General features: G+C 38.9%; 1 protein-coding gene across 3 annotated transcripts in view; it reads right to left on the reverse strand.

The window, feature by feature from the left end:
* ubr2 (ubiquitin protein ligase E3 component n-recognin 2) overlaps positions 1-17475 on the reverse strand; it is a 140724-nt gene that overhangs the window by 50611 nt on the left and 72638 nt on the right. For all 3 annotated transcript variants that reach the window (XM_043695713.1, XM_043695712.1, XM_043695714.1), the window contains 7 exons: positions 15149-15259; positions 9307-9372; positions 8704-8826; positions 7170-7233; positions 6730-6854; positions 3698-3750; positions 3484-3586 (listed from right to left, as the gene is read on the reverse strand). In XM_043695713.1, coding sequence (XP_043551648.1) covers positions 3484-3586; positions 3698-3750; positions 6730-6854; positions 7170-7233; positions 8704-8826; positions 9307-9372; positions 15149-15259 — 645 coding nt within the window. The remainder of the gene's footprint in view (positions 1-3483; positions 3587-3697; positions 3751-6729; positions 6855-7169; positions 7234-8703; positions 8827-9306; positions 9373-15148; positions 15260-17475) is intronic.

Raw genomic sequence — 17475 nt, forward strand, 5'->3', positions numbered from 1 at the left:
GTAGTGTGTGTAAAGTTCAACAAGAACAGAGGCACTGCTAGATCTGGTTCTTGGGAATGAGGTGAAACAAATAGATCAATGTCAGTGGCACAGCATTGCAGGCCAGAGATTCTTACATCACGAGGCTTAAGATGACAGTGTTATATGGCAATCCATAGTAAGAATGGTTAACTGGCAAAGAGCTAACTTCACTCTGTAGCAAGGATGGAACAGTACTGAATAAACTGGAACCAAAGACTGTTCAGCTTCAGGTTTTCCAGTCAATATGTTGCCTTCAAAGAGCAGATGGCACAAATACAGTGAAGGTACACCCTCAAAAGAAAAAAGCAGTGCAAATGAATTCTCCAGCTCCCCGGGTGAAAACTAAAATAGAATTCAGATAAAGAAGAAAAAGCATGCTTATGCATAGTGTCAAGTCGAAAATAAAATTGAGAAACAAGTTGAATAAAACATGTATAGTAGGGAGTAGAAAAAGTAAGAGGAGCAAAAAGGGATTATGAAAAGAGACTGGCAACTAACATAACAGAGAACCCAAGTCTTTATCAGGTTCGCAAAAAGTAAAAGGGTGGTTAATAAAAAAAACAATTAGAGACCAAAAGGTGGATTTACTCATGGAGGTTGGGGTCACAGCTGAGCTATTAAAAGGAGTATTTCACATTTGTCTTGACCAAGGAAGCAGATGGTACGCAAGCCATGGCTAACAGAAAAGGAAACCAGAGAAGGGTTCAAAATTGATAAGGAAGTGATATTGAAAAAAAGCGGACAGCACTTGAAGAATTAGTAAGATGCCAGGACCAGAGGACACGCATCCAAGGTGATCAGAAGAGACAGTGGAACATGCAGAGGCATTGGTCATAATGTTTCAATCTTCACCAAACTTAGGGGTGGTGCCAGAGGACTAGAGAATTCAATAAATTATGCCCTGACACAAAAAATATTTTGAGAATAAGCCCAGCAACTGCAGACCAGTTCATTTTATTTTGACAGTAGAAAAGCATCAAGAAACAAAATTTGTGATAAAATTAATAGACACATGGAAAAATGTGGATCAATTGGCAGTATTCAGCACCGAATTCCAAACGGAAAATCATGATAAGTTAATTTGCCGAAATCCTTTGAAGAGCTCACAGACTGGATTGATGACGGTAATGCTGATGTGGTGCTCATACACTTTCAAAAGACATTCAAATACAGTTCCACACAACAGACATTTGAGAAAAGTTATAATTCATGAAATAAAAGAAACTGTATTAACATGGATACAAAATTGACCAAATTAAAAAGAACAGAGACTAATGATTAATGGAGAATTTCCATGATGGAGTAAGGAAAATAGTGAAGTGTTCCATAAACAATATTTAGACTCTTGCTTTTCCTAATTTATACTAATGACCTAGATCTTGGGAGGGCAGCAGACAACTTCAAAATTTGCAAATGTCACAAAACCTAGAAGCATTCTAAGTTCTGAGGACGACAGTGCAGAACTTCAAGTGGGCAATGTCAAGTTGGTGGAGTAGTCAGATAAGGTTCAATTCAGAGAACTATGAGGTGATACCTTTTAGGAGAAAGAGTATGGCCAGTGAGTATAACAAAGGGTGTGCAGAAACAGAGAGGCATGGGTATACATGCACATAGGTCCTTGAAGGTGGCAGGATAGATAGAAAAGGCGGTTAATAATAGATATTGTATTTTTTTCAAAAACCGCTATCTGAAATGAGAAAAAGCTATTTTAAAACCAGTATCTGAAAGTGTGCCTGCAGCTTTGAGAAGCAAGTAACCTGATACCCATGCCAGGCATTGTGTTAACAAGTATTTGTACAAGTAGTAATTGAAATCTGTGTCACAGACAACGCGGTGCACTGATGCAGCTTTTTTTGGCAATAAGAAGTTGACTGGTCTATGGGTTAGTCATCAGTTATCAATGACAGAGATCTTTTTATCTACCAAAAACTAAACAGCTTGGAGCTGGGAAAACGTAACAAAGTAAATATTCATTTCTCCTTGAGCTCAGCAGCAATCTCTTTGTTCTCTGCAATCAAAATTCACTTTAAACCTACAGCAAATCAGTTTATCTTTCCTGTAACAATTATTGTAAATTGTGATTTTTAACAATCTTTTACTAATCAGGGAAAGACACCTGATGCAATTTGCTGGCCTCCAGAAGAGCAATGAGGATCTTCTCAACAACAGAACCGGGGAACAAAGACCCATTTTTCTCCTCAGTCTAAAACCTACTTTACCCTGTCTATTTGCGTATGTGCAAGGGGGACTCTCTAAGGGAATTAGAGTTTTAATTAGTACAGTGTACCATTAAATGCTGAATGCTTGTATGTGTTTACCTGTAACAGACATCTAATTATTTATGACAAATATTGTGATTCTTCTTTAGTCCAGAAATCTTATCCATGCTCTCTCTCAATCTGGTTTGAAAGTTGGGTAAAGTGGGTAACATGGCATTCTTTAGAAAATCTTTATCTTTTGTGATGACTCCAGAAACAGCAGTGTGTAATTTCCAGCACACTATCCTAGTTAGTTGTAACAATAAAGCACCAGTACATGATACTTCATTCACAGGGCAAGAGAATTCAAAAATAGGAGGTTATACTGAATCTCCCAGACACTAGTTAGGTCTCAGGTAGAATACTATGGAAGCTACATTTTAGGAAAGATGGGAACATATGTGACCATGCAGAAGGGTTCATGAGAATGGTTCAAGGGATGACTCACTTCAGTTGTGGAGAAAGACCGGAAAAGAGAAGACTCTCCTTGTATGGAAAAGGCTAGAAAGACATTTGCCTCAAGTTTTCAAGTTGTGAGATCTAGTCAGATTTGACAAGGGGAAACAATCCCCACTCATCAAAGGATCAAGATCAACTGGGCACAGGTTTCACATTTAGCAAATGATGTAAATGCAGAGAGAGAAAAGAAACATTTTCACATGGCAAGTGGTTAAAAAGTCTGGAATGTGTTGCTTGGAGAGGAGGCAAGTTCAATCAAGATAGTCAAGATGATCTAAACAGAAATAATGCAGAGTTTTGGGAAAAGAGTGGGAGAATGGCATTAAGCCATGATGCTCACTCAGAGCTGATGCAGACATAATAGGCCAAGCATCTTCTTCGACAATGACATAATTTTATGATATTGAAAAAAAACCATGAGATGCATGATTAGAAGGGGAATATTTCATGTTGAGAATTATAGTTTTGGTGCTCCTTATTTTGTCATCTGTACATGTCTGATTTGGCTTTAACTTAATTTATGCAAATTGAAAAAAAAATTACTCAACCTGTTCAGACATGTGATGACTGTCCTCCACGGCAGGTGGGACCTGAAACAGACCTCTGGCCCAGAACATGACAAACACTACTACAGCAACAAGACCCTTTCACTATTAAATACCTTAAATTAATAATTGAAGTATTGATGCGCGTACCTTCCACATTCATTCTATATTAAATGGATTTAACTATAAGATGTAATTACCTTGGATTGGTCAGCCCTAGAATAATGATAGAAGAAGACATTAAATTCCTTGGCACATTCAGGTTTTAGCTCATAAAGTCCTCTTCCCGTTAATCCTGGTTTCCTGTGACAGAAAAGTAAAGGGATTAAAGCACTAGTAGGCAGACAAGTAACAACAAGGTTAATTCAATTCAGTATTCAACTAATGTCCTCTTTCACAGAGTTCTATACTTACTTGAACGAGGCTACAGATTCAATAACCCTTTCCATTCCGGTCTCTTTGTTCTCCTAAGAGGGAAAAGAATCAGCAGGATGTACATCACTTACTGAACTGATTACTCAATTATATATGTTTTAAATGCTAGGTATCCTAATCTCCATTTCATTTTGGGACCATAAAATGTTCATGCCTCAAATTATCTTTTATCTATATATTTGTATTGTCTTGACCAGGTTAGGAGGGGTGAATTGATTCATTCCCTTCTCCCATTTTGTTGTGGCCACAACAGACTTGACGAGTTGACACTGTTGATTTAATATGTTTATAAATTGTAGCTCAATTACTATATTAGAAACAAGACAGTCAGGTTCCTCAGTTAACAAGAGTTAGGTTTCATTTTTTAAAAAGGCTCAAGCAAATATGTGGGAAGTATTAAAAAAAGATGTATCACAGAGCACTATTTTGGGTAAGTAATAGTTAAAGTTAGCAAAAGGAATTAGTGACAGATTGCCCAAATGTTAGTCTGTAGCTGAAGTAATTTCCACACGTTACGTTTCTATCAACATCCCTTCTAATAGTTGTTTTCGGTGGCTGGACCTCTGAGGTCAGAGAACAGCAGCAACTTCCAAAACCAGACGTTAATGCACTGGCATGCCAATCATATGAGCAGCTGCGCAGCTTAGAGAGAACACGGATCACATGTGATTGGTTCTTCTGGAGACAGTGGTGTAGATTCAAACTTCTCATTTATGAATGCTGCATTCAAAGGGACCAGGTCTTTCAATAAATTTACAACTCTGAAACACTGATGAAGGGGGTTTTCCTGGGGGCGGGGGGGGGGGGGGGGGGGGGGTTCAAGACTATTGCTGCTGTGGTAGATGTTATGTGTGTTTTAAATGTAATTATTTTACACCTCCAACTTGATTGAGTCTTTTGAAGTGACAAAGAAGATTGATGAAGGCAGAGCAGTAAACGTTGTCTACATGTACTTCAGCAAAGTGCTCAACAAGGGTGCGCATGGTCAACTGGTTGGTAAAGTTAGATAACATGAGATCCAGGGGAGCAAGCCAAATGGATACAAAATTGGCTTGAAGGCAGGAGACAGAAGGTGGTGCTACAGGGTTGTTTTACGGACGGGAGGCCTATAAACGGTGGTGCGCCACATGAGGGATTGGTGCTGGCCCACTGCTTTTCATCATTTATATAAAAGATATGGATATGAATATCAGAGGCATGGTTACGAAGTTAGAGGATGACACCAAAATAAGTGATGGAATGGATAGTTCAGAAGGTTACCTCAGAGTACAACAGGACTTTGATCAGATGGGCCAATGCGTGGGAGATGAGAGATGCGAGTTTAATTTAGATAAATTTGTATTCTGGTAAGGCAAACCAGGGCAGAACTTATACAGTTCATGGTAAGATCCCGGGGAGTGTTGCCAAACAAAGACACCTGTGAGTTTAGATGCATAGTTTCTTGAAAGTGAAGACGCAGGGAGACTAAATTGGTGAAGGCACACTTGCCTTTATTGGTCAGAATATTGAGTAAAGGATTTAGGACATTATGTTGCTTCTGTACAGGTCATTGGTGAGACCACTTTTAGAGTACTGTGTACAATTCTCTAGGAAGGATGTCATTGAACTTGAGAGATGCTGAAAAGACTTACAAGGGCGTGGCCAGGATGTAAGGCTGAATAGGATGGGCCATTTTCCCAGTACGTTGGAGGTTGAAGGGTGACTTTATAGAGGTTTATGAAATCATGAGGCTAAAGGATAGTACAAATAGCCAAGGCCTTCTTCCTGGGGTGGGGTATCCAAAACTAGAGGACATTAGTTTAAGTTGAGAGGGGCAAGATTTAAAAAAGACCTCAAGTGTAACTTCTTCAAGCAGAGGTTGGTGTGTGTATGGAATGAGCTGTCCAAGGCAGGTACAATTGCAACATTTAAAAGGTATTTGGATGGGACATGAATTGGAGAAGTTTAGAGGGCAATGGGCCAAATGCTGGCAAATGGGATTAGGTCAGATGGGGATGTACAGTCCGTATGGACGAGTTGGACTGAAGGGTCTCTTTGTGTGCTCTATGACTCGATGCGACTTCTCTGAAAGTGCTCCAGGTTCTATCCATTCAAGCAGTTTACTTTCATTGCAAATGTAACCTTTTTGCTGCAGAAAGTAGTGCCCTTGCTTTTGAAAGGTTTTCTCTTCATGAAGTTCAAGACACTTGCATGTCCAGCTGATTATATTGTAAATTCATGAAGTAAAACATCTATCCATTGACATTTTAAGTTTTTTTTTTAAGATAACATTTCCATAACAACACAGGTTAGGAAGATTTCCAGAACAAAATGATCAACAAACTATGGAACATGATGGCACTGAAACATAAACTCATTGGTCTGTGTTGAACCAGACAATTCCAATTAAGATAGTGGTGGCATTAGTGTCTCCTAATTTGGGCTCCAATCCATGATAATAACCATGGTATATCAGTTAACAATAGGTTGTAGCTGATAGGCTGATGCCCCTGCAGTGAACATACAGAACTTTACACTTACAGTATAAAAGGGATGAACAGGGAGAATTCAGAAGAAAAAAAACTGGCAGGAAATGATTCAAACCCCGAGACAGAAATCATTCATGCAAGATGATAAACATTTTTCTTATTTTCACAAGAGTCGTAGAGCTCTACAGCACAGAAAAAGTCTGCGTCAGCCAAAAATAACCATCTTTTATAATCCGATTTTCCAGCTTTTGGCCCAAACATATGTCTTGGCATTGCTAATGGACATCTATATATTTCTTAAATGTTACAAGAGTTTCTGCCTCTACAAATCTTAAAGGCAGTGAGTTCCAGATTCTCACCTCATTCGGGATGAAAACAAAATATCTTCACCTCCTCTAAACTTCTTGCCCATAAGATTAAACCTAATCAAAAGACTTGCTGAAAGCCTTTCTGAAAGTCATTCCAGAAAGAAACAAGACTGTTACGTCGAATTAACATGCATGCAGACAACATGGTCAATCATTGTACAAATACTGTACTCACATCTTCAGGCAATGCTTTAACTAATTCACTATGTGCCATTGGCCTTATGCATAGCTGATGAACAATTTCACGTTTCAGCTCATCTTCAGCAGACACCTGACCCACTCCCGCAGTATATCTCTCTCCTGCACAACAAAGATAAAATAATACTCACTAAAGTTAAGGCTGCAATGAGAAACAAGCATAATTAATGTCATGTGTGAAACTAGATTTCTTTCTCCACCTAGAGCATCTTTACTTAATTCACACCAGATATCAGTCAATAAAAGAGAAAGCCTGTTAGAAAGGAGCTCTATCCCTGATAATGCTATCTTAATGAACTGAAGAAATAAAGTTACTCCTACTCTCCTGGCATTAAATTATGTCAAGCTGAGTCAAGTGACAAGCGTCAAATTTGAGAAAACATCTTGAGTAGTCATTGCAAAAAATGTGCATCTTACCAACCACCATTATGATCAAGTGAAGCATTTCTTCTATCAGAGTATTGTTTTGTTGCAGGACATCCTGAAAATGTAAAGTTTAATAAGAATGCAGAGTAATTAATACCCTCAGTAATAAACTTCCATATGAAATGTAAAAATGGAAAACAAACAAAGAGTCTTAACCCTACTTCCAGACTTTGAACAAACTTGACACTTGGAAAGGCAAGGACTGATTAGGGATAGTCAGCATGGCTTTATGCTTGGGAAATCATGTCTCACAAACTTGACTAAGATTTTTTTAAAGAAGTTACAAAGAGGATTGATGAGGGCAGAACAGTAGATGTGATCTATATGAATTTCAGTAAGGCATTTGACGAGGTTGCCCATGGTGGACTGGTTAGCAAGGTTAGATCACATGGAATACAGGGAGAACTTGTCATTTGGATACAGAACTGGCGTAAAGGTAGAAGACAGAGGGTGGTGGTGGAGGGTTGCCAATAGTATGAAACAAGGTTCGGTGTTGGGTCCATTGCTTTTCGTCATTAAAATAAATAATTTGGATGTGAACAGTTAGTAAGTTTGCAGACGACACCAAAATTGGAGTTGACAGCGAACAAGGTTATCTCACAGTTCAACGGGATCTTGATTAGATGGACAATGGGCTGAGGAGTGGCAGATGGAGCTTAATTTGGATAAATGTGAAGTGCTGCATTTTGGAATAGCAAATCAGAGCAGGACTTATACACTTAATGGTTAGGTCCTGGAGGGTATTGCCGAACAAAGATACCTTGGAGTGTAGTTCATAATTCCGTGAATGTAAAGGCACAGGGAGATAGGATAGTGAAGATGACATGTGGTATGTTTTGCTTTATTGGTCAGAGCATTGAGTTTTGGAGTTGGGAGGTCATGCCACAGCTGTACAGGACATTGGTTAGGCCACTGTTGGAATATTGTGTGCAATTCTGGTCTCCTTCTTATCAGAAGGATGTTGTGAAACTTGAAAGGGTTCAGAAAAGATTTACAAGGATGTTGCCAGGTTTGGAGGATTTGAACTATAGGGAGAAGTTGAATATGCTGGGGCTGTTTTCCTTGGAGTGTCGGAGGCTGAGGGGTGACCTTATAGGGGTTTATAAAATTATGAGGGGCATGGATAAGATAAATAGACAAAGTCTTTTCCCTGGGGTGGAGGAGTCCAGAACTAGAGGGTATAGATTTACGGTGAGAGGGGAAAAATATAAAAGGGACCAAAGGGGCAACATGTTCACGCAGAGGATGGTGCGTGTGTGGAATGAGCTGCCAGAGGAAGTGATGCAGGCTAGTACAATTACAGCATTGAAAAAACAACTGGATGGGTATATGAATAGGAAGAGTTTAAAGGGATATGGGCTAAGTGTTGGCAAATGGGACTAGACTAGGTTAAGACATCTGGTCAGCATGGACGAGTTGGACCAAAGGATCTATGACTCCATACTTAAGCAACATAAAGAAATGCACTGGTATCGTCATTTTTTTGAAGAAGAATTTTTGATTAAGAAAAGCTTTTCAACTTCACCTTGTTGGTGTGTTCAGAATTAAATCTTTTGCCATAGTCAGGACTATTAAATATATGATATAACTCAAATCGACAAAGCATAATCATTAGAAAATGGTTTGGATCCATCATAGATGCTCCAGCCTGAAAAAACAAAATGTACAACAGCATTTTTGATAATTTTATAACATCCATTAATACATCACAAACTCCAAATGTCCAGAGGCAGAGAAATCAAAAACGTTCTTATGCGACTGAACCAAAGAATAACTGGGCAGTAATGGTGCATTCAGACTGTTGCCAAACACAGCTCTTCTGAAGGTAACAAACCTGCACTGTAGATGGCAAAGTAATACAGTTGCCCAACATTCTAACCCATTCAACCCATCTTTTACAGATGAAAAATGATTTAAACATCAGAAATTGGTACAGATCATCCAAGTAATGCTGGACATTTGTGTCACCAACTACAAAATCACAAAGCACAGATTTAAGACAAGTGCATTCAATTTAATGTTGCAGAAGGCCAAAATCCTTTGCAAATAACTATTCTAAATTATATGATACTGTTCGAAATCTCATTCGTCATTTTTGTAATACTTTAGCTGGGATGAAGGCTCTTACCTGGAGCATTATTAAGTCTTTATCATACATTTCCACTCTGCATTTCACATTGTGATAATAATAGATCTAGAAAAAAACAGCAAAAAGGACCAAGTATTTGACAGTTCAATGATTTGTGGGCTACAGAAACACATATAACATAGAGGATTTTCGAACTAAAGAACCAAAATTTAGAAAATCCTCTATGTTGCTCTCAGGTTCATATCTTGAATATTAAAACTTCTCTTGTATTTAGGATGTGATGACCATTGTTATATTATTGCTTCAATCCCACGGGAAGAGGCTGTCATAGGGACTATATCTTATTTCACGTTTCATAATTTGGTACGACTACTAATGTTCTAATGGGACATTCAAGAGATTCTCATGCTGACAATCTTCTCTTTTCCAAATCAATTTATTTTGTAATGAATTGAAGGGAATAAATTAGTCAGATGCGTAGTGAGCCAATACAATACACAGACAAACAAACCAGCTTATCGGTCCAATGAGTAAAGTGGCCAACTGGTAACAATTAACCCAATGGTTCAAATTCCATTATGGTAGCTGATGGAATTTGAGTTCAATGAATAAAAACAAAATTAAAAGCTCATCTAATATTGACTAAACAATCTTGTTAATTGTCATGAAAATCCATCTGCTCCACTAGTGTCCTCAATGGAAGGAAACTTGCTGTTCTTAGTTGGTCTGGCTGACATGTGACAATAGACCCAATCTCCAGAACCACAATGTGGTTGACTTGGTCCTCTGAAATGGCTTAACAAGCAGTCATCTGTATAAAACCAAACCAAAAGAATCAAAATGGACAGACCACTTCACAGTGAGCAAAACATCATAACTGACAATGGGAAACTCTGCCAAGACAACCATACTATATCCTACTTTCTCACACGAGGGCTTGTGCCAAAACTTTTACACTTGTTGTTCAGACAAGTCAAACAATAACAAGTGCAATAAAGATACTACCTTTGATGCCACCATTACCATTCTGGGTCTCCTGCTCCACCACCAGAGGTGGTATACAGTTGAACAGAGTTGCTCTGAGTGCACTCAACTTTGACACAAGAATGCACAAAGTCTCAAGACATCATATGAACCACAGACAAGGCAACCACTTATTGATTACCACGAACAGCAGTTCAAAAGGTGGCTCAGTACCATCTTCTCAAGGGCAATTTGAGACGGAGAATAAATTCTGGTCAAGTCCACAACATTCATAATTCTGCACCAATAACAAAAGGTCAGATATAATTGCACATAGAATTCTATTGTCCCCTATAAAATTTGGAACCTTAAATAAATACTTGTATGCTCATTTATAATCAAAACATTGTTAATGGCCCAAAACCAGGTCATAATGTTTAAAGAAATACATATAATCAGCAAGTAGCCAACAAAACTACACCACAGATTCTTTTAACAATGGTAAACTCTGCCAAGACTACCATACTATATGGTATTGGGGCAAAGTACTGACTTGGATTGAAAATTGGTTGGCTGACAGGAAACAAAGATGGAAATGTGTTGCTGGAAAAGCGCAGCAGGTCAGACAGCATCGAGGGAACAGGAGAATCGACGTTTCGGGCATTAGCCTTTCTTCAGGCTAATGCCCGAAACGTCGATTCTCCTGTTCCCTAGATGCTGCCTGACCTGTTGCGCTTTTCCAGCAACACATTTCCATCTCTGATCTCCAGCATCTGCAGACCTCACTTTCTCCTGACAGGAAACAAAGAGTAGTGATAAACGGCTCCCTTTCGGAATGGCAGGCGGTGACCAGTGGGGTACCGCAGGGATCAGCGCTGGGACCGCAGCTTTTGACAATATATATGAATGATATAGAAGATGGTATTAATAGTAACATTAGCAAATTTGCTGATGATACAAAGTTGAATGGCAGGGTGAAATGTGAGGAGGATGTTAGGAGATTACAGGGTGACCTGGACAGGTTAGGTGAGTGAACAGATGCATGGCAGATGCAGTTTAATGTGGATAAATGTATGGTTATCCACTTTGGTGACAAGAACAGGAAAGCAGATTACTACCTAAAAGGAGTCAAGTTAGATAAAGGGACAGTACAACGAGATCTGGGTGTTCTTGTACACCAGTCAATGAAGGCAAGCATGCAGGTACAGCAGGTCGTGAAGAAAGCTAATAACATGCTGGCCTTCATAACAAGAAGCATTGAGTATAGAAGCAAAGAGGTTCTTCTGCAGCTGTACAGGGCCCTGGTGAGACCGCACCTGGAATATTGTGTGCAGTTCTGGTCTCCAAATTTGAGGAAAGACATGAACCAGAGGGCACAGCTTAAAAATAAGGGGTAGGCCATTTAGGACAGAGATGAGGAGAAACTTCTTCACCCAGAGAGTGGTGGGTATATGGAATGCTCTGCCCCAGAAGGCAGTGGAGGCCCAGTCTCTGGATTCGTTTAAGAAAGAGCTGGATAGACCTCTCAAGGATAGTGGAATCAAGGGTTATGGAAATAAGGCAGGAACGGGATACTGATTGAGGATGATCAGCCATGATCATGAATGGTGGTGCAGGCTCGAAGGGCAGAATGGCCTACTCCTGCACCTACTGTCTATAAAATCAACCTTAATTGGAAATGCAAAATAATTAGACAGGAAAAGCATCATCATCTTTACACAATGGCTAAGACAGGCTTTTTGCTACAAAGTCAGTTCACTTTCTATTCTACACCATCTCAGCCTGACCCTTGGAGATTTTTTTTATCTACTGAAATCTTTAAAATTCATCCCAACTTGGGAGCAACTCAAAAGGTATGTTACCATTCTCTGGAATTCATGCTGATTTCACTTGTGTTCCAGCTAATCGCAAAGATACAATATTCTGCTGTGATCCTTCCATTAGCTTTTGGTTAAAAAACTCTAATTTTGCACTGCTCGAGCACAGGTCGACCTGCAACTTCTGTCAGCAGAAAACATATCTAACCGCCCCCTCTATGATTTTAAACTGCAACTAAGCTGCTTTTCTCAGAACTTCAAAAGCAACAAGATTTACTATCTTTTATTAAATGAATGGTTTACTGTGGATTTCTTTCTTAAATCCCCTTTCCAACTTGGTCTTGTCCTCATTTACAGCTTCCAGTTGTTGTATGACAGATTTATCATTTATTCTATTTCAGCATTAGACCTTGTTTTATAAGGCACAGGATTGGAAGGCCATTTGGCACATCAGGTCCACTCCGCTATTTAAATCATGGCTGATGGGCATTTCAATTCTACTTACCCACACTCTCCCTGTAGCCCTTAAATTCTTGATCTCGCAAGGAATTACCAATCTCTGCCTTGAAGCCATTTAACGTCCCACCCTTCACTGCACTCTGTGGCAATGAATTCTATAGATCCATCACTCTCTGGCTAAAGAAATTCCATTCTAAATTGACCCCCTCTAATTCTAAGGCTGTGCCCACGGGTCCTCGTCTCCACACCTAATGGAAACAAATTCCCAGCATCCACCCTTTCTAAGCCATGCATTATTTTGCAAGCTTCTATTGGATCTCCCCTCAACTTTCTATACTCTAACGAATACAATCCCAGAATCCTCAGCCGTTCATCGTATGTTAGGCCTACCATTCTAGGGATCATCCGTGTGAATCTCCGCTGGACATGCTCCATTGCCATTATGTCCTTCCTGAGGTGTGGGGTCCAGAATTGTTCTAAATGAGGCCTAACGAGAGCTTTATAAAGTCTCTCCAGTTTCAATGACTCAAAGATTAGTCTCTTAGCTGCTTTTCCAAATATTAATTATTACGGCTTAACTGAATTTCCAAAAAAACTCAAAAATAAAGACTCTCATTTAGCTACATGATGATGCAACACATATGGCACATGGACTCAAGTTTAATTAGAGTGGCCAGCTTTTACTTACAAAATTTGCATGGAGAATAACTTGAGGATTGAATACAATCAAGTATTACTATCATACAGGATTTGCTGATAATTATCAAGTGCTGATAAAAGATAATTCAACATTTAAAAATTATTAGATTTCATGACAAATTTCACTTTCAAGATCCAAGAATAGTTTATTACTGTAACAATCCTGGAACATGTGAATGTAAGAACTAGGAGCAGGCTAATCACAATGTGTTCATGCCTGATTTGTCATTCAATACATTTGTGGCCACTCTTGGGTTTCAACAGTACACTGCCATCAGCTTTCAATAAGTTTCAATTCCCTGAGACATCAAAAATGTCAATCCCTGTCTTAAATGTATTCAACTGTGGCACATCCACAATGCTCTGGGGGTAGAATATTCCAAAGATTCCAAACCATTTCATTGAAGAAATTTCTTCTCATCTCAGTCCTAAATGATTAGCCCTTGTTCATAAAACCTAAAATTTATCAATGAGATCATCTCTCAGAATACTGATGTACTGTATTCAAAATCTCATCATTAGACAAACTGCTCATCCCAGAGGGCCGACTGAGTGAGTATTTAAGTATGTCCTTCCTTTCAAGGGAGACAAAATTGCACACAATATTCCAGGTGCGGTCTCACCAAAGCTCTGGAGAAGCGTGACAGACTTCCTTAGGTGTGTACTACAAACCCTTGACAAAACGTCAACATGCCACTAATTTTCCTAATTGCTTGATATATCTGCACACTTACTTGTGCTCCTTATGTATGTATTTTTGGGCATCAATTAATTTCACAACCTTAAAACAAAAACTGTATTATGAAGGCTTCAGATTTCATTTTCTTGAGGGCTTGAATTTTGAAGGATCATTGAAAAATGGATTTATTTCGAGTTCAGTGGAGAAACATACGTTTTTTTTATAAAGGGGATCAATGAAAAGAACACTTCTAGGAAAATATATGACTTAAGCAAATTGGTGAGAGTCACATCTCCAAAAGTACCTGCTGGGGTGTTATGGCTGTCTTGTTTGAAAAGTGTTTTGTTATAAGATTGCTTGTTTTCCAATTGGTGAAAAAAAACATGTTTACAGAAAGGCTCCCTGCTCGTATCACTCCTATTTCTGAAACACCTTTATTGTGAGTCCAATGTGAAACCTTACTTTCTTCTTGAACAGTGGCTGAAAGACCTCCTGAGACCATGTTTCCTTAGCAAACCCCATATGCCAAGACCCCAGAGACAGCTGTGCATGTCCAATGATGTGTCTGTGCTTGTCAGAGCACCACACTGACAGCAATCTGAGTGTTCCGCATCTTGTCCTTATTTTTGAGCATTTGGAAATTAATCATTATTGGTGAAAATTGCTCCCCTACCAAATTAACCTCTGCAGAGAGAAATCCATTTTTCGCCCCTCTCTCCAAGATATGTGCACATGTTGTACATGTGTCTGATGTCTTTTTGGGTGGAGGACAGAAAGGGAAAGTATGTGTATTCCGATTACAAACCATGTGCTGACCAGTTTTAACCCTCATTGAATAGCTTTTCTTTTAAAGTAAATCAGGATGTCTGTATTTATTGAAAAAGTCTGGTTAATGGATCATTTTGCTCTAATATGGAAAGCGCATCCAATAGTCAATGTTAGGAAATAGATAAGACAATTAAATAGATGTTGCATCCCAGACAGTAATTGAACTAAACAGAGAGAGTACACTGTACCATCTTGGTCAGAACATCTCTGCTTGGAGAGTAGCATTTAAAAGAAAATGCAGTTGTTACACAGAGAGCCTGATATGTTAAGTGCATTTCTGATTTTGCAGAACATTATTTATCACATCAGCCATGTGTAAAGCTTGAAAAATATTTACATTTATGTAACTAAAATCTCTGTAATCATTACTTGTTCTGATAGTAAAACATTCTACGTTACAAAATTCAATCTAAATAATGTTATGATTGAAATTTACCTGATTAACGAGGGAGAAACCATTTCTCCGCCACATTCCAGCGTGTACTTGTGCACAGAGCACCATGCAGTGAAGTGGATGTTCTATTAACAATGGTGGGCTCAGTTCACTCTGTGGACAATTGATTTAAAAAGGTCAACTATTGAAGCACAAGTAAGTGGTCAAGAATTAAATGACAACTAAGAATAAGCCTTTACAATTTCTACTGACTCAAGTGAAATAAAACAAATGAGCTACAAAAAGGCATCAATATGGAAAAGAGAATCTAGCTTTGTAGCTTTCTGCCCCTGCAGGAAAATCAGCTTGGATTTTGAACATGTCCTAGGTAGCTGTACCGGACTTAAAAAGCATTACAAAATCTGAACTCTTTGATGTCAAGCCAGTTTGCAATTTTTCATCTCACATCCTGCAATCTGTGACCTGAGCGAACACTTTCAGAGAAAATTGGAACACAAGTACAAATATTTCTAAGAAATTCAAGTAAAAATCTTTTGAGGCTGAGTCATAAAATGAAAAATCCATAATTCTTCATGTGATTTAGGGAAGAGAAATTATCTTTTGGCAAGGGTAGCTCCTCCTAATTGCCACCCAACAATTATGAACATACACACAAGAAGTAAGAGTAGACCACTGAGCTTCTCAAGCCTGCACCTCAATTCAATACCATCATGGATGATCTGATTTCAAACTCAACTTGCATTTCTATATATCCCTGATAATCTTTAACCTCTTTGGTAATTAAGCATCTCGTTACTTCTGCCTTAAAAAGATTTTGCATACAGGGCCTTTAGAAGAAAGCCCTCAGAATAAACAATATTTCTTCATCTTGGTCTTAATGGGCAACCTCTTTTAAACAATGATCCCTCTTTTCAGATTCTCTCACAAGAGAATCTTTTGACATCCACCTGAACACCATTGCCCAGTGATTATCTGAAGCAGCGTTCATCAGAAAAGCATGGACCAAACATGATCAATTCATTTCCAAACACCACCAGCTTCTACAAAATATACTTAAATAACTAACAAATGAAAAGATCCAGTTAAACAGCATAGGTGCTGACGAATTAAAAGCACTAACATACCTTTACAGTCAAAGAATGTGTTAATATTATACGGCTGCTTTAGTTTAACCCAGTGTAAAAACATACAGAGAAGGATCATATTACATGAAGCAATTTATAAAAGGTCAAGTCACAAACGCTGGAAATAGACAGCAGGTCTGAGTATAGAAGGTTCAGAGAGGGATTCAAAAGCAATAAATATAAACAGAGAGAGATTATGAGAAAAGACTGCCACCGAATACACAGATAATCAAAAAGTCTTCTCTACATAAATAAATTAGTGTGAGGCCAATTAGGTACCAAAAAGGGGATGTGCACATGCAGCATGGCTGAAGTGTGAAATAAGCATTTTGCAACTGTCTTCACCATGGAAGAAAAGGTTGCACAAGAAGAAAAAGGAGGTAGTACAGACACTGACAACAAGGAGATACAAGGTAAGCCATCAACATTTAAAAGTTGATATGGTACGTGGACTGGATGAGGTGCATTTAAGAATATTAAGGGGAGTATTTGTGGGCGGCACAGTGGCACAGTGGTTAGCACTGCTGCCTCTCAGCGCCAGAGACCCGGGTTCAATTCCCACCTCAGGCGACTGACTGTGTGGAGTTTGCACGTTCTCCCAGTGTCGGCGTGGGTTTCCTCCAGGTGCTCCGGTTTCCTCCCACAGTCCAAAGATGTGCAGCTCAGGTGAATTGGCCATGCTAAATTGCCCGTAGTGTTAGCTAAGGGGTAAATGTAGGGGTATGGGTGGGTTGCGCTTCGGCGGGTTGGTGTGGACTTGTTGGGCCGAAGGGCCTGTTTCCACATGTAATGTAATCTAATCATGTATGTGAATAATTTTCATAATTTTCCAATCTGCCATTGGCCAAGTATGTTTTACACTCTTGTTCAAATAGGGTATAAAGATGAATTCTGTAACTACAGGCCAGTCAGTTTAATCCTGATGCTGAGCAAGGTGTACAAGTGGTAATATCACTAAAGTAATCCAGAGGCTCAAGATGCTGCTGCAGGGAATAAAAACAAAATGCTTGAGAAATTCAGTAGGTTTGGCAACAAACATTCAGAAAGAAACAGTTAACATATCAAGTTCAACATGAGTCACTTCATTCAATGTTCACCATCTGCTACTGTGGAATTCGAACTCATTTCCACACAGCTATCATCTGGGGTTCTAGATGATTAATTCAGTAATATTAGCATCATATCACTGTTTCTTATTATGACAGATCGCCAGGATCCATAGTACCTTGTATCCACTTTAATGGT

Source organism: Chiloscyllium plagiosum, chromosome 9, assembly GCF_004010195.1.
Source record: "Chiloscyllium plagiosum isolate BGI_BamShark_2017 chromosome 9, ASM401019v2, whole genome shotgun sequence".
Classification (NCBI taxonomy): Eukaryota; Metazoa; Chordata; class Chondrichthyes; order Orectolobiformes; family Hemiscylliidae; genus Chiloscyllium; species Chiloscyllium plagiosum.